General features: G+C 37.7%; 2 protein-coding genes across 3 annotated transcripts; both read left to right on the top strand.

The window, feature by feature from the left end:
* Positions 1-401: 401 nt before the first annotated feature.
* Positions 402-20,664, top strand: LOC134874230 (GRAM domain-containing protein 2B). Of its 2 annotated transcripts, none has more exons than XM_063898288.1 (14): positions 402-527; positions 10,247-10,366; positions 10,647-10,734; positions 11,219-11,288; positions 11,797-11,900; positions 12,733-12,828; positions 12,937-13,008; positions 13,530-13,619; positions 14,143-14,254; positions 15,367-15,513; positions 16,382-16,457; positions 16,771-16,875; positions 17,453-17,534; positions 18,947-20,664. In XM_063898288.1, the coding sequence occupies exons 1-14, from the start codon at positions 481-483 to the stop codon at positions 18,986-18,988; spliced, it is 1,251 nt and encodes a 416-aa protein (XP_063754358.1). In that variant the 5' UTR covers positions 402-480; the 3' UTR covers positions 18,989-20,664. The 2 variants fall into 2 exon arrangements, with proteins under 2 accessions (XP_063754358.1, XP_063754357.1); XM_063898287.1 differs by lacking the exon at positions 402-527 and adding an exon at positions 7,616-7,803.
* Positions 20,665-22,652: 1,988 nt separating this feature from the next.
* Positions 22,653-23,815, top strand: LOC134874231 (sperm-associated microtubule inner protein 10-like). The gene is made up of 3 exons (XM_063898289.1): positions 22,653-22,745; positions 23,261-23,424; positions 23,539-23,815. Exons 1-3 carry the CDS (start codon positions 22,680-22,682, stop codon positions 23,582-23,584), a joined length of 276 nt encoding a protein of 91 aa, XP_063754359.1. The 5' UTR covers positions 22,653-22,679; the 3' UTR covers positions 23,585-23,815.
* The last annotated feature ends 109 nt before the right edge of the window (positions 23,816-23,924 follow it).

Genomic DNA, 23,924 nt, shown 5'->3' on the forward strand with positions numbered 1-23,924 from the left:
AAGTATACATTGACAAAATTAACAACTAAGATGCAGAGTAGAAGCATAACGTGACGTGAATTGTAAAAGTTACATTGCACCACTGTTTGAATTATTTACTATTATTATCATCCATGCCGCTTTTGAAGGGCTCTTTTAACATGTAAAGAAATATTTTGCAGTGAGAGCACAAAGTCCAGTCAGCTTATCATTGGGTCACTGATAAGAGATTTAAACAGTATGAGGAAGGGGGTTCAGCGAAATGTCCACATTATATGACTGTTGTCAAACCAAACAGAGCCAATGTACTGCACAGATAGGCACCGTCAGACATATATTGTATGTTCCAGGAGGCGTGTCATTTGTGAACAGCAACATAAATACTTGAAGGACAAAGTTGGGCACTGACGCAGAACATTTATCAAAAAACATTACATTACAGGTGGTGATTCTGCAATGGAGAACTGCAGTGTACGATTCCTTCTGATTTAAAAGAGCACAATGCCAAAATCTTCCCACACTTCATCCAAATCCACTGGGCATAATTGGTAAGAAAACATACATTTTTAGGGGGAAAAAAGAGCAATATTTATCTAACATTTTTCCTAAAACAACAACATATTTCAGAAAAGTCTTCCCAAGTTATAATTCCTAAGTGGATCTGTTTTCTTTTCATCCATACTAGTTACTTCAAACATGATTACTACAATTAACATTTAATTGGCCTCACGATGAAGGACTGGACATTGTATTTCTTACAGCAGATTTTTTGTTTAAAGAGTGTTGTATACTTGTTGTCTTTAACCTAAAAATACTGTTAAACCTTTTCCTTGCCATAACCTGGCATCAACATTGCCAACAATGTTATTTGAACATCAACAGCCTAATGCCAGCAGGGGCTAATGTAGCTTGGAGCCTTTAGTAATGCAGTAGAAATGATTGACGAGCTTGGACTCGTTTTGTTTTAGAACCATACCTCCAGTTTTGTTGCATTTTCGTCACAGCAGACACTTTCTCAGGTGATCTTACTTGAGAACATTTATTAAACTTCACAAAGCTGTAGTACTCTTTAACGCTTGTAAACACTGACTGTGATCGGTGAAATCAGTGGAGTTCTCTTTTTGTCAGAGCTAAACAAATGTTGTGTTTATCTACGCTGCAATATATAATAGCGAGAAAGAATTTGAAAGAAACATTGAAATAACGGTGTCAGCAAATATCCTGTCGGACAAACGTTTCCATGTTTTTGGCAGCAAGCCCTGAGCGGCAGTTCATAGAGTTTGTGTTTGAGTTTCAAAGGTATCTGATTACCCAGCATGCAGGAGACTGATTCAAGTCACTCAATCTTTATATGAGTCAACACAAGCAGATAAAGTGAATTATATCTCCTCAACTTTATTTCCAAAGGAATTGGAATTCAATTTTCCAGAACTGGCTGTATAGCATTTAATAGTATTTATTGTAGATTATTAGACAGCTTAGTTGAATACTTAATTCTAATTGGTCAATTTGGACATTTCAGAGGATGTTAAATAAGGGATAATGTGACGAGAGGCGGACATTATTGAAAAAAGAACACCCGTATACCTTACTTTAATTAGCACAATATTTACATATTGTTAATAGAGCAGAAAATATGAGATCCAACGATTTTTCCTAAAATTTCGAGCTTAGATTAAGAGTCATCAAATGAATCAATAATTGAAACACAGAAAACGAATGACAGCTAATTATTGTGTACAAATATTATCCTCTAGTCATAAAAAAATATAAAAATAAATAGAATGAAGGAAAGGAGAAAAAACAGAAAGAAAGATGATTAGCAAAGTGGAAAATAAAACAACACAGAGTTTGCAAATAACTCAACACTGTATTCCAAAGTGCAGCATGCTGGGTACCAGTTTGTCGTTCTGTAGAGAAATTGACCCGATGATAAAACAAATATCTGATAAAAAATCCAGCTGGCACTTTTATCTGGTACTCTTTTTCGAAGGGCTGTTTGTGTGCTCAGCTTGGTCTAAAGGTGAAAGTTGAATGTATGCGTAGGGTAAATGAAATAAAAAAAACTAAACATTTCTGAACGTTAAATCATGTAAACATGTAACAGTTGTGGCACAAAAAACAATTATGAAACCTGAAATTATCATAAAAGGGTTGATTTAATGTACTGGAGAAATCACAAGTTCCGCTATAGCTTCAACTTATACTCCATTACATTATCAGATGCGAAATTGTACTTGTTTTTCATTACATTTATGTGACTTTAGTAACACTTCATATTCAGATTATTAATGCAAAAAATAATCAACAAATACAAAGTGCTGAGACACTGGGTCAGCTGCAGAGCCTTAGCATAACGATGATGTATTATTATTATTATTATTATTATTATTATTATTATTATTATTATTATTATTATTATTATTATTATTATTATAGGGAAAGAGATAAGATAAGTCTTTATTGTTCTGTGGGGGAAAGTTCACAAGCAGCACGGTACGTGAAGTAGCCAAAGAACTGCTCCTCTACCCAGGGGCAGATCTACAAAAATATGCATGAGGTGGCAGGAAATTTTGAGAGGTGGCATCCCCAGTCAGAAGTATATGCCTATAACAGCTGAATGCAGCGATTACCATTTTGTTCAGCAAAACGTCTCACAAACTTATTTAGATCCAAAGCTTTAGAGCGTTTTGATTCTATGCTGAGTACAGCCAAACTTGACAGTCTTTTCTCTGTCATTGTAGACCGCAAATAACTCTTAATGATCCTAAGAGTTGAGAAACTTCTTTCACAGGATGCACTGCTCACAGGTAAAACTACTGCTATTTTACACAATCGGAACAACTCATAAAAAACATCTTGGTATGGGTCCAAAAATTGAGCAAACTCCATCAGAGTGGTAGGACTCTCCTTTTCCTTCTTCTTTCTTTCTAGTACTCTCCTTGTCTGATGTAACTCGTGTTTAGGATCCTCTATATTTGAATCATAGGCATCAGCCAATAAAATAACAGCCTCCTCTCTCAAAAAAGTGCTTCAAATAGTTCAATGGCCTTAGCATAGTGCAATGTTTTAGACCTGAGCATGTCTGACAAAAATGTAGAGTCACTCAAGACCTTTCGGAGCAGTACAAGGCATCCAACAAAATTCAGATCAATCTGTGCCAATATCCCCCTAGCTTCAACAGCTCTTTGTGTATGGTTCTCAGAGGCAATCTTTTCAATCAGCTGTACTATAGCAAGTAACCTGTCCCTAACATTGCAACATGCTACATGCCTGCAGGCCCAACGTGTATCACTAAGCCATTGGAGTTCCCTTGGTGCACCCTCAAACATCTCCCGCTGCACTTCCAGCCATTTGTTGTGTACATAAGACCCAGATATGAACACATACATTCGTTCCAACAATGAGAAGAAGTTTCCCACCTCTGTTACACTTTTGACAGAGTCTACTATGACTAAGTTTAAGCAGTGTGCACTGCAATGCACATAGAAAGCATTTTTGGCTACTTCTTTTATTTTCGCTTGGACACCAGCATGTGCCCCGCTCATCACTGCAGCACCATCATAGCCCTGGCCTACAAGGTTTTGTTTATACTCCAGCCCATGTTTCTCAAGAAAACAAATAATCTTACCACTTAATGCAGCAGCATCCAGGCCTTCTGCCACTTCAAACTCCAGAAAGGTCATGTGGACCAACTCGACTGCCGATTGGTTGCAATGGCTTAGGAATATTCATTTCCCCCTCACTGTCTGAGCTCTGCATGCCGTCTTGTTGTCTCTCGCTCTCTCCCTCTTGCACCTTGTCTATGTGATGCTCTCCCTCTTCCATCTCTTCTTCTCTGTTGTGTTTTCCTTCCTCCTCACGTCCCTGCTCTTCTTCTCTGTTGTGTTCTCCTTCCTCCTCACGTCTCTGCTCTTCTTCTCTGTTGTGTTCTCCTTCCTCCTCACGTCCCTGCTCTTCTTCTCTGTTGTGTTCTCCTTCCTCCTCACGTCTCTGCTCTTCTTCTCTGTTGTGTTCTCCTTCCTCCTCACGTCCCTGCTCTTCTTCTCTGTTGTGTTCTCCTTCCTCCTCATGTCCCTGGTCATCTGCCTTGCCACTTCCCTGTCTTTCAGCTTCAATTTCTTTCCTCTTTGGTGAGAAAAAACTTGCAATGCCACCCTTCCTCTTCATTTCTATAAGATTCAAAGTTAATTCATTATGTTTTCTTTTAAATTACCAGTAATCATTATGAATAATGGTGTTCAACTTTAAATTGAATGCTTTTTGAGCAAATGCATGTTGTTTTCCCACTTACTGTGTGCTTCAAACGCCTGCAGCTTGTGGCCCAATCTTTCCCAATCCAAACTGATTCTTGAAATAAGATTCAAAGTTATTATTGAAAGGCAGAATCGGTGTGTTTAGCCTTGACCAGGTTGTACATCCTGCTAAATGACTGATAATATAAAAAAATTCATGAATTACATTTTTTTTAAACAAAAGCTGCTAGCCTTACTACGTTGTGCAGATCCAACCCCAGACCTAGCTAACGTTACCCGCACAGTAAGTAAAGTTACTGCTAATAACGTTACTCAACCGGATTGGTATCGTTTCAAAATCAGCATTAACGTTATGATTCACATGGACATAGTCTAACTTCTCTTTTCTGCAACTGGAACACATTAGATTTGCTTTACATTTATTTCACAGGAGAGACCTTTGAGCTTCTCTCCCAACTCCCAGAAAAGCACGCGTAACGTTAGCGTTATTGTTGTAGTTCCAAAGCATTGAGGAGTTCTGAGAAGTTATTAACCTGAATTCAATATCGTCATTGAATAATTGTAAATTTTGTCAGTATGTTTGAAATGAATAAGTTAGCTATGTTAGCTAGCTAGCCTACAGCACATCTGCAATATAATCTGCAAGAGACATGCGCCAATAAAACTAACAGTTTAGGTTTCCAGTGACAGGGTTAGTTCAACAACTTTAGAATCCCCGAACTTCAACAAGCTCTCCATTCCCAGCTGTGTGCATCACTTTTAAGTGTCGCCATGTCCGTTTTGTTTTGAGCTTCTTGAAGCGTTTTTTTTATGTGCAACACTGAGTAAACGCTGCACATGTTTCGTCAAGTTGGTGAATGAGTTCTAAATGCTGCAAACTGTTGTCAAGTTGGTTGTTAGGGAATTGTTGGCTTATGCCAAATTCACACTACACGATTTTTAGCCCAATCGGCCGCTCCCAGACGGATTTTGGAGCTCGGGGACGAATCGGCGCTAAATCGGCGCTCGGCAGTCGGCGTTTGATCGTTACATGTGAACTGCTCAAGAGCGAGGTGAGAGACTCCCCGACGCCTGACAGATATCTAGCAAACTAAATATCTGGACCTGTCGGCGAGTCCAAACCGGGAGCAACGCTAGTAGCCAAAATGGCTTACAGTGCATTCGATTGGGGCAGTGCGCAGAACGCTTCCAAAACGGCATTTTTTAACCACTAACTTTGCTCAAAATAGCACCAAACCTCTGCAGTAGCATGACTAGGGTCCCTACACATAAAACGGAGCACCAGCAACGTAGTTTGCAAACCCGAAGCGTTCTGCGCACTGCCCCGATCGAATGCACTGTTAGCCATTTTGGCTACTAGCGTTGCTCGCGGTTTTTCCGGGCAAGCTCAATACCGGTTGATGAACGGAAAAAACTCTCTGGAGGGCTTAGTCTGGGGTGTACAGGGTGAACAGAAAAGGGGAAAGTTCCCTGTGGAGTCCCGGTACTGCTGACCATAGTGTCAGACACACAGTCCTGCAATCTGACATACTGTGGTCGACCTGTCAAATAGTCCGTAATCCAGGAAACCAGGGGTGCCAGTCTATGACCGAGCATTAGCTGCCATGAGATAGTTATTGATCAGGGACGTCTAGAAGCCTTTCTTATCTGGAACGTAGGTTCCCTGGCACACATTCTTTTCTATAGACGACAGCTGTAGTTAGATTCAGGGTCCATATTTGTCTGGTCTCGCTGATGAGGAATGTTGATTATATACTCTAAACTGGTTAAAACCTCATATTGTAGTTCTTCAGAATTGGTCAGGCAACCGCTCTGTCAACTCGTGGCTACAGTAAATGTCGTGTCAATCCTCCGGCCGTAACTCTGAATAAATCCAACAGTGTTTTGCCATCAAAGTTCCAGCTCTCCGGTGTCTCTCTGAGTTTCGTCTCCATTGCTTCAGAAGTTTCCATCACATTGGTAAAGATGTTTCTTCTTTGCATGGGTTTTGGCACATTTTTGCATTTGTATTTCCATCACTTTTAAAAGTGCAGCGCATTTCTCTTAAAGTGGTTTTGGGCCATTGTAGCGTGTTTGCACGATTTGGCCACCGTAATAATTGGCCTCCAGACGATGCTAAGCTAGGCTATTCCTTTAAGGTTATTGTACAGGCCGGGAAATGTATTCTGGTAACGAGGTTTCTCACAAGGATACAATTTTAGTTGTTTATTTTTCCCCCATGCATAGACTTGCAAACCCTCAGCTGATTTCAGTTAGCAAACACACAAACACACACACACATACACACACACACACACACACACACACACACACACACACACACACACACACACACACACACACACACACACACACACACACACACAAAAAATATTTTTGATGTTTTTCAGTACATGTATATCTCCTGAGTGAATAAGGGGATCATACATTATTTGCACTGGGATGGTTCTTCAAATCAATTTTCATTTCACAGGAGATAAATGATGACATTAGAAATGTTCATGAGTTTAGGTATCATGCCTGGATAAATATTAACTAATGATTAACAAAATGTTGTTGAAGTGAATAGCAAGAAATGGAATGTGCCAATATTGGATTACCAACTGGCCAAAGCTTCCTGAGGGCTTTTATGAAAATCAACAATTGTAAACACTTGTAGACTGGCGCTTAGTAAAAAGAAAAAATGAACAAATAAATATTGTGTTTCTTAAGACAACTGAAACTGAAGAGCTTAGCAGAATTTGTCAATAAACAAGAATAAGTCCTAGACAGACCTAGCATATTTCCCAAAATATAATATCTAATGTTAGCAAGAGTCTGGTGACTTTCTCCCTGTTACACAAGCCTATTCTCCATATACACACTCCATGTAGAGAAAGCATTATTCACAACACTGCAGTCATTGAAAGGTGATACAACAGGTGTTTTTTCTACCTGGCACTACTGTCTTTCATTTACTGTATCGATAGACTCCACATTTAATAAATAATAAAAAGTAACATCCACATTTCATCCCGTTTGTGCAGCCATGAAATAATAGCCATAAAATAATAAAAATGGGAAGAAAGTTTGTTCGTGTGTAATCTGGAACAGAGGGAGCTGTGTTCCCACCGTGACACCAAATACAGTATCTCAATTTATGCATCTGCCAAGATTTTATCTGAATATAATAGAAAAGAAAACATTTGAATACGAAAAGTGTAGAAAATTATCTAACTGAACCTTAATTCTCAAAAAAAAAGCTGGGTAAAATGTCACTGATCAAAGGTTTGAATGCTCACAAACTCACACACACGGTCCTACCCTCTGATTGGCTGTGACATATGAAACCAGGGGACCCAGCAGACACTCCCACATGCAGGTGAGGAAGCAGAGGATCAGGCTGCAGGGTCAGTTTACAGACAGACGACAGACAGACAGACAGACAGACAAGCCATCCCGCAGGACAGACAGTTGTCTGGTTGGGTAAAAATCTGTTGTGCATGATGTCAGAACAGTGTGTGAAGCTGCTGGAAGATGCCAGGAAATATAACAGAAGAAATGCAAAGCCTGAGGACAGAGATTATCAGTAAGTTTGTGACTGCAAAAGGGAGACGTCTTTGGAGTAATATACCGTTTTTAAATGAGTCATACTGTTTGCATGCTGGCATTGGGGCTAGGTAGCAGTATATCTCTATGAGTGCTGAAACAATAGTCAGCTATTGGTTGCTTGACAGAAAACCAAAACGAATCATGTATTTTTTGGCATTAGATGAGTAAATCTGCTGTTTCTTTAATGATTTATCACTGTTAATGGGATATTACGGAATTTTGGGCTTTGTTTTATTTATTTGTGTGCCTCTATTGATTGATGAAAGTGTGTGGAGGACATTGCCGAATAGTTCCGTGGCCGGAGTCGAACCTGCAAACTGGGCATGGAGACCTCATATGTTTTTTTTAATCAATAATGAAAACAGTTAGTTGCAACTGCACAGTGTGATATAAAATCCACTACAGGCCAATACATTACCTCATGAAAGATAATATAAATCCTTATCATTGTATGCTATAATAAGAAACAGAAACAAGTCACGTCAAAGTCAAGATACGTTTCAGGTCGTTAAGATACAGACTCTCCTTTAAGTAGTTTGTTCATTAGAGGTTTATTAGTTAACTTTGACAATCAATACATTCCTGAGAACTAAATAATTAATTCTTGTCAGTATTTTTTAAAATGGTTTTCTAGTCCTGCATCTCTGAAATGCATGGTTTATGTGTTTGGGTGCATGATTTCAATATTATGACCGTCATCTTTTTTTCTTTCTTTGTGCTTATTGCTGTTCTGTACGGTGGCCAAATGATTGAAACGCAATGTACTTTTAAAAGCGATGTAAATATAAAAACGCATACAAATGAAGAAACATCTTCACCAACTGGACAAAACACTGGCAGAGTTTACTGAAAGCACTGTATAAAGGAAATGCTGTAAATGGTGCCAATAAAAAATGCTGCAAGAATCTCGAAACATAACAAAAACTGGGACACCAGAAAGTGACGCACATAATTGACATTTAGGGATTATATTGTTGGCCTATTGTCTCTGTTGGCACAGTTAGTGGTTTCATAGTTTTCAGTGTTTTGTCAGCATATTTGAAATGACTAGGTTAGCTACGTTAGCTAGCTAGCTTACAGCAGATCTGCAATACAATCGCAAGGAATCATGCGATCACATTGTTAAAATAAGCCAATAAAACTTTTAGGTAAATGTACAGTGACAGTTTGCTTTTTTATCAATTATCAACTTCATAATCCCCGAACGTCAACAAGCGCTCAGGTCCCAGCTGTGAGCATCACTCTTAGCAGTGTTTCCTTCACCTAGCGCTTTTAGTAAACGCTGCGCATGTTTCATGAATTTGGTGAATGTTCTCTAAACGCTGTGCATGTGTTGTCAAGTTGGTGAAGATATTTCTTCATATGTACGAGTTTTGGCACATTTGTGTTTTTATATTTGCAGTGTTTTTTGAAAATGCAGCTAGTTTCTCTTAACTTAATTGTTTTGGGCCCTTTTAGCGCATTTGCTTGGGCCGGCCACCGTAGTTCTGCATGTCAAAATAGTTAAATGGTTTTAGTCAGTTTTGCTTGTCTTTTTGTTGTTGCTTCATGTTGCAAGTACTTCATAAACTGAATAGTGTCTATTGTTGCTGTGTGATGGTGGTTATTTTGGCCTAGCTTGAGACTGCTTGAGAGATTTACAGAAATGTGGATTATTGTGTGTTGTCCTTATATATCTGTAATCAAAAGTTCAGTTTCATTCAGACTCTAATGAAAACCCGTATATCTATAATAATTTCTTACAGATTTTTACATTTGTCTTAGAAGTTATTTATATGCAGTGTGAGGTGCAGTAGATCTCTACACATCTATTGTATTTGTATAAAGTGTTTTCAATTTAAACCTCAGAAAAAACTGAAACAATGTGCTTTCTTCCTTATGTGTACATAAATATTTTTATTATTTATATTTATCTTTTAATACGCATTTAACAAAAACGTTTCTATATTATATACGTCTGTTTTTATTTATTTTTTATTGCACATCTTCTTACTCTAATGCTCATGTTTGTACAAAAAACTTCTCTTTTTTTTAGCTTTTATTGGACATTTGACTTCCAATAGTTTTTTGATATAAATATCTTTATTTTATTTTATTTTTATTGCACATTTTATTTTATTGCTCTCACTTTAACTTCTGCTAAAAATATTATTTTTCAAATTGTTTCTCTTTTATTTATGATTCAATTTTTTTATATATATGAGGGCAACAATCCTGAAATTTAATTCCCCCTGGCATAAATAAAGTACTCTGGTTCTGATTAAGTGAAGTTAGGGGAATCAATACTAAACCATTGTTGCTGAATGTACAGTACAGTATTTATTCAACCTTAATCTTTTATGTACCTGCCTGATGCTGCATTATGAAGTATCTCTGGTCATTTTGTCGTGATGTCTGATTGTCGTTCTTGCTGTTTATAGTTCAGATGTAGACAACGTGGAACAGCGGCAGAGATTTGAGAAGATGGTGGGCGACCCTCTGCAGGTTGTAGATCCGGAGCAAAAGGAGCTGTCAGGCAGGAGGAAACCAGCATTAGTCAGGTAAGCCACATGTAATGGGAAATAACCTGAGTCTAGTGTTGTTACTGTACAAAGTTTTTAAAAAAATGTGCATGGCTGCTCAATATTCCCAGTTTACACCTGCATTCATTCTTATTCTATCTTACTATTATGCAATTTCCTTTGGTGACCTGTTATAAATACTCTCATAAGTACATTAGAGTACAAAGGACCACAGACAAACGGACAGTCATGTAAGCTGCTATATAATGTAATATAAAATGATGCAATGTAAGTCGTCCTCCTGTGCTGATTCTGTCAGATCAAAGACCTTCGACCACTCTCTGCTGACTCAGGTCCAAACAGAATTAGATCCAAAGATCGAGAGGAAGAAGTCTCACTACAGCCAGGTGAGCATTTCATATTTTATAATGGCAATAAACATTAAAGCATGGGCAAAAATCTCATCCAGCAGGGTGACATCAGCTATCATTTCTGATTACCTGTTTTGCTTACTGTGGGATTTATTATTATTTATTATATTATAATATACCAGAATCATTGTCAACCTTTTACCTCATTTAAAGTTTTATTAATATTACTTTAAATCATTAATGATGTTTATTCTTAAAACTTATTCTTAATGGCTTTTTTTTATATTTCAAACTAAACATCAAAAGCTACTGTATTATAGCTCGTAAAATCTAATCAATATTCACATTCTACAGTTTTCCAATGTTCAAGCTGCACTCTGCATTATGCATAGTGTGTGTGTGTGTGTGTGTGTGTGTGTGTGTGTGTGTGTGTGTGTGTGTGTGTGTGTGTGTGTGTGTGTGTGTGTGTGTGTGTGTGTGTGTGTGTGTGTGTGTGTGTGTGTGTGTGTGTGTGTTTCAGCTTTCGAAAAGCAACTGCCAGTACCATAAAATATTTAAGGAGATCAGCAAAGAGGAACAGCTGAGACAGAGTAAGTCATTAATGACCACAACTTTCTGCTCCACCTTAATTACTGGATGAGGGATTAGAGTCACTGATACCTTTTAGCTTTTTTTAAACACCAATTGATGATTAAAAGGGCAGATGTGTATTATTTAGTGGTTTCAATTAGAAGAAAAATATGTTTTATTATAATAATAGTGTCAAAGCTACCAACCTGATCCGTCTAAAAGCTTAAACTGAACTTAATTGTGTATTATGATTTTTGAAATGCTTTGAAAGGGGGTCTCTTGGCAGGCCAGATTGGACAGACGGGGCAATACAGTTACCAAAAACTATTTGAGTCTACAATATTGTTTTCAAAAATGTAAAAACCGTTTACTGCTCATAACAGATTTACAGAACTAAATTCAAGATAATTATCTATTGTTATCAAGTAACGGTTAATAAATCAACTTCTTTTTCCTCATATTGTTTTTACAGAAGTTACAGGAAGTCTGAAATAATGGTTCCCCTCTGATGCCCTCACTGTTTTTCAGGTTACACATGTGCTCTGCAGAAAGACATCCTCTACCAGGGACGGATGTTTGTCTCAGACCATTGGATCTGCTTTCACTCCAAGGTGTTTGGCAAAGACACAAAGGTACAGAGAACTGCTGTTCTGTCACTGCAAAGTAAGAAAAACATTGCTTGAGTATTTCCTTCCCAGAGGACTTTAATAATTGTGTCTCATTTCCACTTCAGCATCTCAAACAGAGATTTCACAGTGTTACAGAGGATCTATGCTATGCTTATTTCATAATAAATAAGAAAATTGAAGTTACCTGTAGGGAATAGTGAGGTGCCAACTATAGCAGGTTTGATTTGAGCTATTATTTATCATTACCTAGGGAAGCCTCACAGGAAACACAAATAGAATTACAATTACTACAGAAGACACCAATGCGCTACGAAGGGACACAGAATGACAACAAAAAGACAACAAACAACTAAAGAAGCACATAATGAATATAAACAACTATACAACGATGCATGAAATGACTACAAAAGCCATATAAATATACAACTAGATATAAAACAGGTAGGAAGACACACAAAATAACTAAAACGTGAAATAGAGAAAAGGTGACCACTAAGCTCAATAAAACAACTACAAAGAGACATCAAATGACTACAGAGGCCCAAAAAAACACAACTAGACAGAAAACAGGTAGAAAGAGACCCCTACTATTAGGGTACAGAAAATAACTACAAATAGATACAAAGTGACCACAAAGATACATCAAATAAATACTAAAACACACAAAACAACAAAAGAGGCTAACAGTTATAAAGACACAGCTTATTCTGTGCAGTCTAGGTAGTCTGTGGCCCTTTTGCATAATCCACCCATAGGAAAACATGAAAAAGAAGAAGAACATTTACGTATGTTTTGGGGGATATTTTGGAAATGATGATGTTTTTTTCGGATTCAGATCGCCATCCCGGTGATGTCTGTCATTTGCTTCAAGAAGACCAAAACTGCCATCCTGCTGCCAAACGCGCTGGTGATCGGCACTGCTAACGACAGGGTGAGAAGGTTTACTCAAACTTGTATCACACATAAACTATAACCTTTAAAATCTAGAATGTCATCTCCGAATGTCTGTTCCGCATTAAAACATACTTTTTTATTTCAGTACGTCTTTGTGTCCTTCCTGTCCAGAGACAACACCTACAAGTTCTTGATGTCCATTTGTTATCATCTGGAGGTAGGACATTTTTCCCACATGCTGCTATACTGTATCTTTCACTAGTCACTTGTTGCCATGTATAAAACACTATTAAATTAGTTTTTTTAAGGTATCATTGATTTTCAAGTTCAAGTTTTCATCAAAAACAGATGAAATCATATACCGATATACATGCAATTAAAATCAAAGCAACTTTTCTTATCGTCTTTAAAGATAATATTTTGTATTTGGTTTTAAATACATATGTTTTTATACAGTTCCAGCTGGTTATGAACCACAGAGATATTGAAGAATAGAGTCAAGTCGACTTACATTGAGAGAGGTTTTTTTCCCCTGACATCAAAAATGTATCCCAAAAAGATAAACTCATTTGGGTTCATCATTTTGGGACTAGTACAAAGATGCTGATTGTAGTTCTAGTACACGTTGTGTTCTTTTTTCTATGTCAGTATCAAAGACGGAATGCCAATTCCTGTTTTTGGATATCAACCTAAAGACATATGTGAATAATGTAAATACTGTACAATAATTGTGTACAGGAGAAGAGTCCATGCAGCAGCCCCGTCCCCTGCTCAGCTGAGAACAGCTTCAGAGGTCAGAGGTCACCTCGGTCGCCTCGCTTCCCTCTGGTAGGTCAGACACAAGCCCAGCAGAGCAGTTGCCCTGGAAGTTACAATTCTTTCCAGGGAATCAGAAGATAATAAATGAAAGAGGAAGTTGTGGAATATGTATTTTTTGAGTCAACGGTGAAAATAGTACCATGTAAGTCGTGGTAGTTCAACCAATTTAAAGGTTTGATTCATTATTTTATTCAACTTACATTAGGTGAAGACTCAAAGGTAAGAGTTTTAAAATGCTAACATAATCCATGATACTGTATATGGATAATTGTGTCTTAAAATACAGAGAGAGAACGGCAAGACACTTTGAGACATTATTAATGTCCCAAATTGTGATATTTTTGCTTAAAGTTTTGTTTTCTGGGGGGTCTTAACCAACTAAAAAGGTAGCTAAGTGTGTTTGTCCCCCTCCTCTTCCGCTTTTTGATGTTCATAATTTTCTTTCGAGTACTGTAATTTTGATTTCTGATTCTCAACAAGTGACTTTCTTACTAACTGTCATATTCTCTGTGTTTCTTTGGGATTGCTGCAGAGTTTTCCAGGTGAATTCTATGATCTGGACGTAGCGGTGAAACAGAGGAGGCAGGAAATGGAAGAGAGCAGCAGCTCGGACTCTCAGACCCCCGACTACGACAAGACAGCAGGTATCACCAACCGACCAATCAGCAGCAGCGCAGTAGAAAGCTACAAATTACAAGCTCATACTTTCAAAGATATTGTTACTACTAAAAGCCGTCTCTAGGTGTTAGCAAACTAGAGGATCTAAATTAGCATTATTAGAATTCCAGCTGGTTGCATTCACATGACAAATAATCAGTGGTGGATCAAAGCGTCCCTCTGTGAAGTGTTCACTTCCTCCCTTCCTCTTTATTTCATTCATCGCCGCAGTGGGCATTCGTGGATTGTTCATTACACCTGAGGAAAGTTCAAGGGAAGAAATGAACATTAGAGGGATGTAATGTAACACCTATACACGCTCTACTGTTAAACAACAAGGGGAGAAAAGAGAAGGCCAGGCCATCGTGTCTTATTTCGACGTGGAGTTATTGTACCAGCAGTAACAAAACAAAGTCTGTCTTTCTCGAGGATGCACTCTTTCATGATCCCAGTTTTTGGTGGATGTTATTCCTGGTCTAACTTCTCCTTTCCCTGTTTCATATCAGTTTGTACTCCCTCTCCTTCTGTGTTTTCCTGCTTGTTTCTGTTGTCTGTCCTGTCCTGGAACCACCTGACCCTTGGTACACCTGCACTTTAACCCCTCACCAGTTCTGCTTTTATATAAGTCCTAGACTATGGTAGAAATACTCAAAAGAATCTGGACATTTGAACATTTGTGAAAAACATCATGGGGTTAAAGAATGATGAGAAGGAGAATTGATCAGGACTGATGAGCAGTTACAGTACACTCAGGGACACTTGCTACTTACATGATCTTTGTTTGACGGTCACGAAAAGTTGCAACCGCAAGGAATAGTGGGACAGCATTATCTTGTTCTCCTTCATTAGGAATGGTCCAGTGTGTCCTTGATAAAGCAGATAATAAAGGAAGTATTAAAACTCATGTCTTATCATCTAGAGACATTAAACAGCTCTTATCATAGCTGCAGCTTAGATAGTTCAAACTCATTTCACACACACAGGGAAAGAAAAGTAGAACGGGAAACAGATCAAATAAAAAGTGGGATCTTGAAACATCAGGGTTTCCATTGAAAAGTCTTCCTTTTCACCCTGCTTCCTGTTTCTCCAACACTTGCAGGGTTCCCTGTTCCTCCATTCCTGGATGTTTTGAAGCGCACAGACAGTGCATCTCCACCTGAACATCCAGACCATCAGCACAAAGTGAAGAGCCAGCATCAGAACAAGCCGACCTCGGACAACACGCAGAATTTCCCACACCACGCTGGTATGATTGTGGTCCCACTTACTGTATAAGCAGTGGCGTCCACAAACTGTTTTTTTAAGGGTTGGCCAGTTGGTGCCAATAAAAGTCTAGGGTTTGCACACCAAAACCAATATCCATGAATGGATTTATGTGACCTTAACATTGGTAGTTAATGTTACCGATAATCTGATGTGCAAAGACTCACGTTCATTCTTGAGGGCAGGAGCTTTCCAACAACAACAACAGTACAAGGCTGGTTGTTCAGCTACTTTATACTTCTACTATACTACAATTTAGTAGCCAATATTGTACTTGTTACTTTTGGCACTAGTTAGTTTAGTTAGTTTTTATGTTCAGAATATTAGCTTTTTCACATTATGAATCAATTATTAACTAAACTTTAGCTCTGCAAATTAGCTCTGCATTTACCAGTTTGAATAACAAACAATACAATTCTGAAACGGGACATCACGCATAATGAGTACTTTTACTTTTGGTGCTTTAAGTATATTTTGATGACGATACTTTTGTACTTTTACTTGGGTACAATTTTGAATGCAGGACTTTTAGTTGTAGCAAATGACTTTTAAAATGTAGTATTGCTACTTTTACTTAAGTAACAAATCTTCTTCCACCACTGACAAAACCCATACCCCAAGGGAGATGAGCAAAAGAGTGTACAGAAAAACTGTATAGGACAGGACATTTTAAATGAGGTTCAAATGTATTTGAAGGTCGTACTTTGTAACAAAAAGTTGATGAGTAACAACCCTGTTTTCTTCTAACTGTTTTTCTCAAATCAATAAAATGACTCCTCCTTTTTAAATCCTTTCAAAAATAACAGCAAAATATATTTCAGGGTAACAATTATATTTTCTTTCCATTCCAGGCCCAGAGCTGGTGATTGACAGCAGAACTCTGAAACCAGTTTTGCTCAACACACTGCTGTTGTTCTACTTGTTACTGTGAGTTCACTGCCATCCATAACTATTCTATTTGCCATGGTTCTTAAATTCATCTTAATACATTGATAGTTACATTTTCCATTTGATCTGTAAATTATTACTCAAGATACATGTATTTTTCTAAGCAATTACGTATTTGTTCATATGATTCATGTTCACACACTCCTCATCCCTGTGTGTGTGTGTGTGTGTGTGTGTGTGTGTGTGTGTGTGTGTGTGTGTGTGTGTGTGTGTGTGTGTGTGTGTGTGTGTGTGTGTGTGTGTGTGTGTGTGTGTGTGTGTGTGTGTGTGTGTGTGTGTGTGTGTTTCTCAGAGTGTTTGTCCTAGTCTTGTCTTCCTGTTACCTGGCCTTTAAGGTCGTCTCATTGGAGCAGAGACTGACTACGCTCAGCTCCATCTCCGACTTCCCCCACCAAGAGTGAGTTCACAAAGAAATGTCACATTTTGTTACAAACTAAATTAGAAGAACTGGAGTAATATATATAAAGTATTTATACATGTTCCTACTTGTTGAAACACCTCTTGATGTTTATTACACAGCTATGTGAATACTCCATTCTGATTGGTCAATTCAGAACATGAGATAGGTTGTTAATCCAGCAGTACAGACCGCTGTCAAGGACTATAATGACCGTTGTTAATCAAGAGAGAGAAAGGAAAAGAAGTTAAAAGACGGAGCGCTGGATGTCAGATAAATCACCAGAAGAAGACAGACAGGAAGTGAACACTAACAGGAACACGGTCTGGGCTCTGCAGGGTTTAAGGACTTGTTAGTGAATCAGAAACTCTACATTAAATACAGAGACAAAGTTATGAGGTCAGGTCAGGGAGAGCCTCTGGGAATTGATTTTTATTCAAGGCCAGGATTAAACTGAAATAACTAGCTTACTCACTTCAGCGATTTGTAGGAATCCACAAAACAGATACAATTTAGGGCATGGAAACACAAACATTTCAATTCATGTTTATGACCACCATTCTTGTTTACACCCTAGAAAGGAATTTTTGGGGGCGAGTGACGTGAACATGGAGCTTTTTTCAGAACTACTGTCCATTAACCTGATGAAGCTGGAGAAGGTCAGTCACTCTTTCTATCTGTGTTACAGTTAACTGCACAGTAAAATAAAGGGTATAATTATGAAATTATTTCCATTAATCCCTAAAAATCGTATTTATCGTGGGAATTCATATTTCCAAATATCAGCAGTTGCCTGGGGACATTTTGGATTTCTAGAGCAGGCCTTTGTCTTGATAAAAAGCCTTTTGATCAGTTTACAAAAAACTCTGACGACTATATAAGACTTAAATATCTTGGAATTAATATTTTTGGTCTGGACTTTTTGGGTGGGGTTATCATAAGTTACATTTTAGTATATTTTCTTTAACTTTGCCACAGGATTACCTTTATTTTGAAAATTATAAACTTAATTAATAAAAATAAAAAGTTGTCTTCCTCTCATCAGCATGTGAAACCAACATGCTTTTTGTCAGAAGCAGAACTGGAAGGCTTCAGGACAAAGTAACCGGACGCTTGTTTGCCGTTAATCAAACATTTATAGTCAGTGATCTGTTTATAAAGAGAAGAGTGGATGTCATCTGTAGGAAGAGCTCGTTTCTCATCCGTCAGTCTGCACTTTGTATGTCTGAGCTACAGCAGCCACACAGCCACGGCCATTTTTCAGATTGTTAAAATAGAATACAGTTTAATCAGTATCCAAAGACTTAATAAGATTGTATCTAGATAATGCACCTTCAGATCCAATCAATCTCGTTGCAAATATTATTTAAATTAAAACAAGAGCCTAATTGATTAGAAATGTGGATATTTATAGTTATTTATCTGTATAGAGGGAGGATAACTCAAATTATTTCACAAAAGGCAAGCAGTCAGGATGAAAAGGAATTTACTAGAGGCAAACTACTCCATGAGGGTCGTAAAAGAAACAAAGGAATAAATGAATAGATGAATAGAGAAGTACAGGTTCAGGTTGGCTCACGGTAAAATGCCTGGAAAGCAAAGACATTATTGAAAATGGTTTTGAATTCTGTGGTGGGTATATGGAATGGGGATCAAGTCAGACAGTGGATATAGGAGTTAGGTAACTGGGGAGGTCTGAGGACATCTGGTGGATAGATGGGAAATCTACAGAGTTCTTCAGGAAATGCATGAAACTTTGGGGCAATGACAAGTAAATGTTATGTCTAATAGAAATTGAAACAATCCTTAGTGTGTCAAGATAAATAACAAGGAAGGTAAATCTCCAGTTAGCTTATCAGCACGAGAAGAAGTAGCCATTGATTGAATGGTTAATAGAATACAAAACGTTAAACAGAATCCAAAACCATAAAGGAAAATAAAGTTATTTGTGTCATTTTGAACACGGCATCATGGAATAGAACAACCATTTCCCCATAAATATGAAATTATTGCAACCGACCAATTCAAACATCCGTTATCATCCAAATAACAGACATGTCTGTTTTTCCAGGTGCAGAAGAACCTGCAGAGATTGCTGGATGAAGCTGCCTGAATGTTCTGAAAACCTGTAGACTGCCTGTGCTGTATACAGTTCTATAAATACACTGTACATATGTACAGTAGTTTATTAGACATTATAAACTGACCAAAACCAATATGTATTTATGCAATAACACAAAAAGGCTTGAAAATGATGATGATGATGATGAACCATCTTTAAATACTGTTAGAGAGTTCAATTTCCTCTCTTTTGGAAAGTGTGTTTAGCTGGTAACCACACCCAGCAGTGATGAGCATGTTGCTTTGTTGGAGAAGATTTTAAACAGGTGATTTAGACCACAGAAGAAGAAGAAGAAGAAGAAGAAGAAGAAGAAGAAGAAGAAGAAGAAGAAGAAGAAGAAGAAGAAGAAGAAGAAGAAGACACACTTTATTAATCCCTTACAGGGAAATTGCTTTCTCTACTCTGTTGTGTTGACACACATTAAACACACAGAGGATATACATGCACAAACACAGAGGAAATACATGCACACACAACCACATGCAGAGGAGAGGTGGCAGAGCAGAGAGGCAGCCAGGTACCCGGCGCCAAGGGAGCAGATAGAGGTTAGGTGCCTTGCTCAAGGGCACCTCGGCAGTGGCCTAGGAGGAGAACTGGCACCTCTCCAGCTACTAGCTCACTCCATACACACGTTTACAATGTTCACTAAGGTACTAAATCATGTAAAAAGTATGGTCATTTTTTCATAGACTTCTATACAATTGGACTTCTTTTTGCATCCTGTGGACAGGCCACCACGTTCCCATTTGAAAGATGCAGGTATAAGTCACTTCAGCATTCGCTTTACTTTTTTAGATTCAGGGATTGCCAGACTAGATATTTTTCTTGTTGGTTCAATTATAAACTAAAAAAAAAGGCAAGTCAATAGTAAGATCAGATATTGTCTCAGTACATGTGACTGTGAATCAATGAAGAACAGAACATAAACGATGCTGAAATGTACCTTGTTGTTCCAAAAAAGGCTCTTGTGGTGGAGCATGTGAGCTGGTTAAAATGTAAACATGTTAAAGTTCTCCACTGTGAGCACCACAGTCCATAATTACCTTTTTTAAATACATTTCCCCTGAGATGTTTGGTTGTGCGTTGTGTTTCCATTCTGCAACACTTCTGACACGCTTTGCAAAACAACAATTTCAAAGGTTGTCCAGCAGCAAAATCTTTTTTGTCAAGGAATCTTTGGATGACATATAGCTTCAGTCATTTGGTGGGGTATTTACTGATGTATTTAATGTGGCACAATACAAAGTGAAATTCTAATGAGCTTCCATAAACCAAAGACATAATTCCAGGCTTTTTAACACAAACATTTTCCCAAAACGTTCGAAAAACATTGGCTTTCAGACAAGGGAACCAGAAGTAGTAAAATTCTGGTTCACCTTCAGGTTTTAGGACTCAATACTGCACCACTATTGTTATTGTTTTGTTTACCACTGACAGTGAATGATAAATAAATTAACTGTAAGTGTGCATCAACTGAAAACTTGAAATGCAACCGTGACATACGTGCATAAAAAACAATCATATATTTTGATGTCTCTAGCTAAGTTCCACACAACCGACTGTTACACATATGACTGTGATGCTGTACTGTAAATATAGAAAGGATACACAGATTTAATGGTGTGATTTATTTTCTTGTGGTGAATAAAGCTTGATATGTTCTTTAATGCTCCTGAAGTAGTTATTTTGTTTTTGTAAAAGTGTGTCGTCCAGCGGGGTTTCATATACTAATTGAAAAGTTACTGACCGTAGCTTGCTTTTACTTTCAAAAATTGCTGGATAGACCTTGAGAGAAACTAATGGTAACACCAACATTTGACGTGATTAAAACAGGGGAACTGACATTTGAAAACCTAAATATTCAAATTTGGTGTTTGAAATCTGGTAAACAAACCCAATGTAAGGTAACGTAGCAATACATTCTAGGTTTCCATTTTTTCAAAGCTCCCATGTAAGGGATAATGTGCTGATCTGCTTTAAGTCGGGATCCTGATCACTATGTTGGTTTACCAATCAGAATAGAGTTTTCAACAAAGACAGGTATAAATGTAGGTAATGTAGGAAAGGGGTCAAAGTAACGATGTTAAGGTGAAAAAACCTGAAGTCAACATGACCATGACAAAACTTTCAAAAGCTAAAGGATTTCTTTTACCTTTTTTCACTGATTACTTTTAAAGCTCTTAACAGTTTGGCTCCTGTTTTCCTCACTGACTTGTCGTGCCCTTATTAGCCTGTGCGCAGTTTCAGATCCTCGGGTAGGGTTCTGCTGGCTGTTCCCAAAACCTGGCTAAAGAAAAGGGTGACCGAGCTTTCTTTGTCAGAGCTCTGGAACTCCCTGCCTGAGAATCTGAGGCTGGCAGAATCAGTGACATCTTTTAAATCACTTCTTGAAACCCACCTTTTTATTAAAGCTTTTAACTAACAATGACATCACTCTGTTTTACTCGAAATCCATGTTCTATTTGTCGTTGTTTTTTGTATATATATATTATTGGGTGGGTTTGGGGAATTGTGGGGTGACTGCCTGAACAACATGTTTTTCATCAATATAAAGCACTTTGTGACTTTGTTTTGAAAAGTGTTGTAAAATAAAGTTATTATTATTATTATTATTATTATTATTATTATTATTATTATTATTATTGTTATTATTTTTATTATTGTTGTTGTTATTATTATTAAAGTTAATTACATTTTTATGTAATTCTTTAATTTGATTACTTTGAAAAAGACAACAATGAATTCTCAACATGATCTATTTTTTTATAACTGCAAATCAAGTGCAGTAGAAATAAAATCAGACCTCAATCAGTCACACTTAACGATTTTATAACCAAGTCCCTTCCTGAAACACTACCCTCTACCCACCATGCACTGGGAGGTTTCTAAGGCAACCCTGACATGTCAACAAACATGGCCGATGCCGCAGGGAGCTCTCACCAACATGAGTGAGTAAACTGTAACGCAGCAGTGCAATGCAATAATTTACTACGTTCTTATTCATAATGTTTCCACAGTTTTTTGTCAGTAGTGGAAGATGTGTTGAGATTATATTATTGATGCAAAAATGTGTTTATTACCTTAATGTTCCAGCTGGTAAATGTGGAGCTCATTTAAAATACTGTATAGCTGCTGAGAAGCTCACCTTCAATAATATAGCGTAAATGATTTGCTGATTAATATTCTGTATTATTAATCTAAATCTGTTAAATAAATGCAATTTGTAAACATATGTATTTATGAGATAAAGGGGAGTAGAAGTCAAGAGTAGCCTGAAATTAAATACATGAATAAGTCAAGATAAATCACATTAAATACAATGTAATAATACAGCGCAAAATGATTTGATTATTTATTTTAAAACCTCAATCGTTTGATTTTTATGGATTGATAATAAAACTTTTGTCTTTTTTAAACTTTAAATTATTCATCAATCATTTCCCTTGTATAATTCATTTCTCAAAGTACTCAGTTCTACATTAATTATGTTATTTTTGGTTTAGTCCACATTTCACTTTCTCCATGCTGACAAACAGCATCTTTTAAGTGTTGCTTTTAAATAATACAGCTTCAGTTTAATAAAATTATAAACATTAGTTGAACACTGCTAAGTAAACATTATTCTCACGTTCACTCTGAGGCGATCCTGTCCCACGTCCCTACATTCTCCGCCCGACATCCCATGATCCCCAAACTGTATGTGATGCCATGGAAACAAGACATGAAGAACCAAAAGCTCCTGATGAAGGTACCAGAGAGGGAATCAAACGCAGCTCACTGTAAAAGGGCCCCTATGTTTTGGGGTTTTCCCTTTCCTGAAGTGTGTTATATCATTTTTGTGCATGTGAATGGTCTGCAAAGGCTAAAATACTAGAGGGAGTTTCTTGAAATGCCTCAATTGGACTCCTTTGTTTAGTTCCGCGACATAGTGACAACACTATGTAACACTCGCACTTCTATTGGCTATAGCTCTAACCCATTGTACGTGATAGGCTAATGGATGGGACATCTCTAAGAGGTTGACCAGTTACAACAAAGCCGACCACCTAACCAATCAGAGCAGACTGGGCTCTGGTTTCAGACAAAGGGTGAAAAGAGGTGCTGCAGCACAGGAAGTATGAGGAAAATAAAGAGCCTTATGAACATTAAAGCATGGAGACATGTCACAGTAGAGACATTAAATAGAAATATGAACCTGAAAATGAGCAGAATAGGGCCCCTTTAACTGTCAACTCACATTTACTCTGTGCGTGTGTCTGTCAGAACGCAGCTCTTGCAGAGATCCCTCTGGTTCCTCTTGAGGAGTCTTTATGTTTTAGTGGTCGGGAACGCCTCTGCCACAGTCAGGAATCCACCTCCTCCTCCTCCTCCTCTGCTCTGCTCACCCAAACAGAACAGACAGCTCATCACTCCTCCCACTTCTCCAGGTAAAACACTTCAGACAGGAAACTAAGAACAGGTCTTGTTTGTACACTTTCAGGTAAATGTTTTATGATTTTCTGAATGTTTATAAAATCACAAATCTTTTTACTCTGCTGCAGATACAACAGCTCTGTGGTGACCACCAGGCGCCTCTACCAAACATGAAGGCATATCACACAAGCTGCACAGCTTAAATTGTAGTATTGCTAATGCAGATACAGATATAGGACACTTTGAAATGGTCCCTTAGTTCAGTTTGCAAAAGAAGAATTAATCCCATTTTAGATTTGAAAAGGAAATAACCAGGATGCTTCACAAAATACAACCATTTAGATTTTCTTTTGCATGGTTTAAAAAATGAATGTCCATTTTGCCATTAAAGAAATACATATGTGATCGTATTGTTTCCATTAACAGAAATGTGTCCGTTGATCAAGGTTTTCTGTAACCGCCCAAATCCAAGTCCTGTCTTTAAACACTGCCAGAGCCCATACTGTCTTCCTGT

This window comes from Eleginops maclovinus, chromosome 12 (assembly GCF_036324505.1).
Source record: "Eleginops maclovinus isolate JMC-PN-2008 ecotype Puerto Natales chromosome 12, JC_Emac_rtc_rv5, whole genome shotgun sequence".
NCBI lineage: Eukaryota > Metazoa > Chordata > Actinopteri > Perciformes > Eleginopidae > Eleginops > Eleginops maclovinus.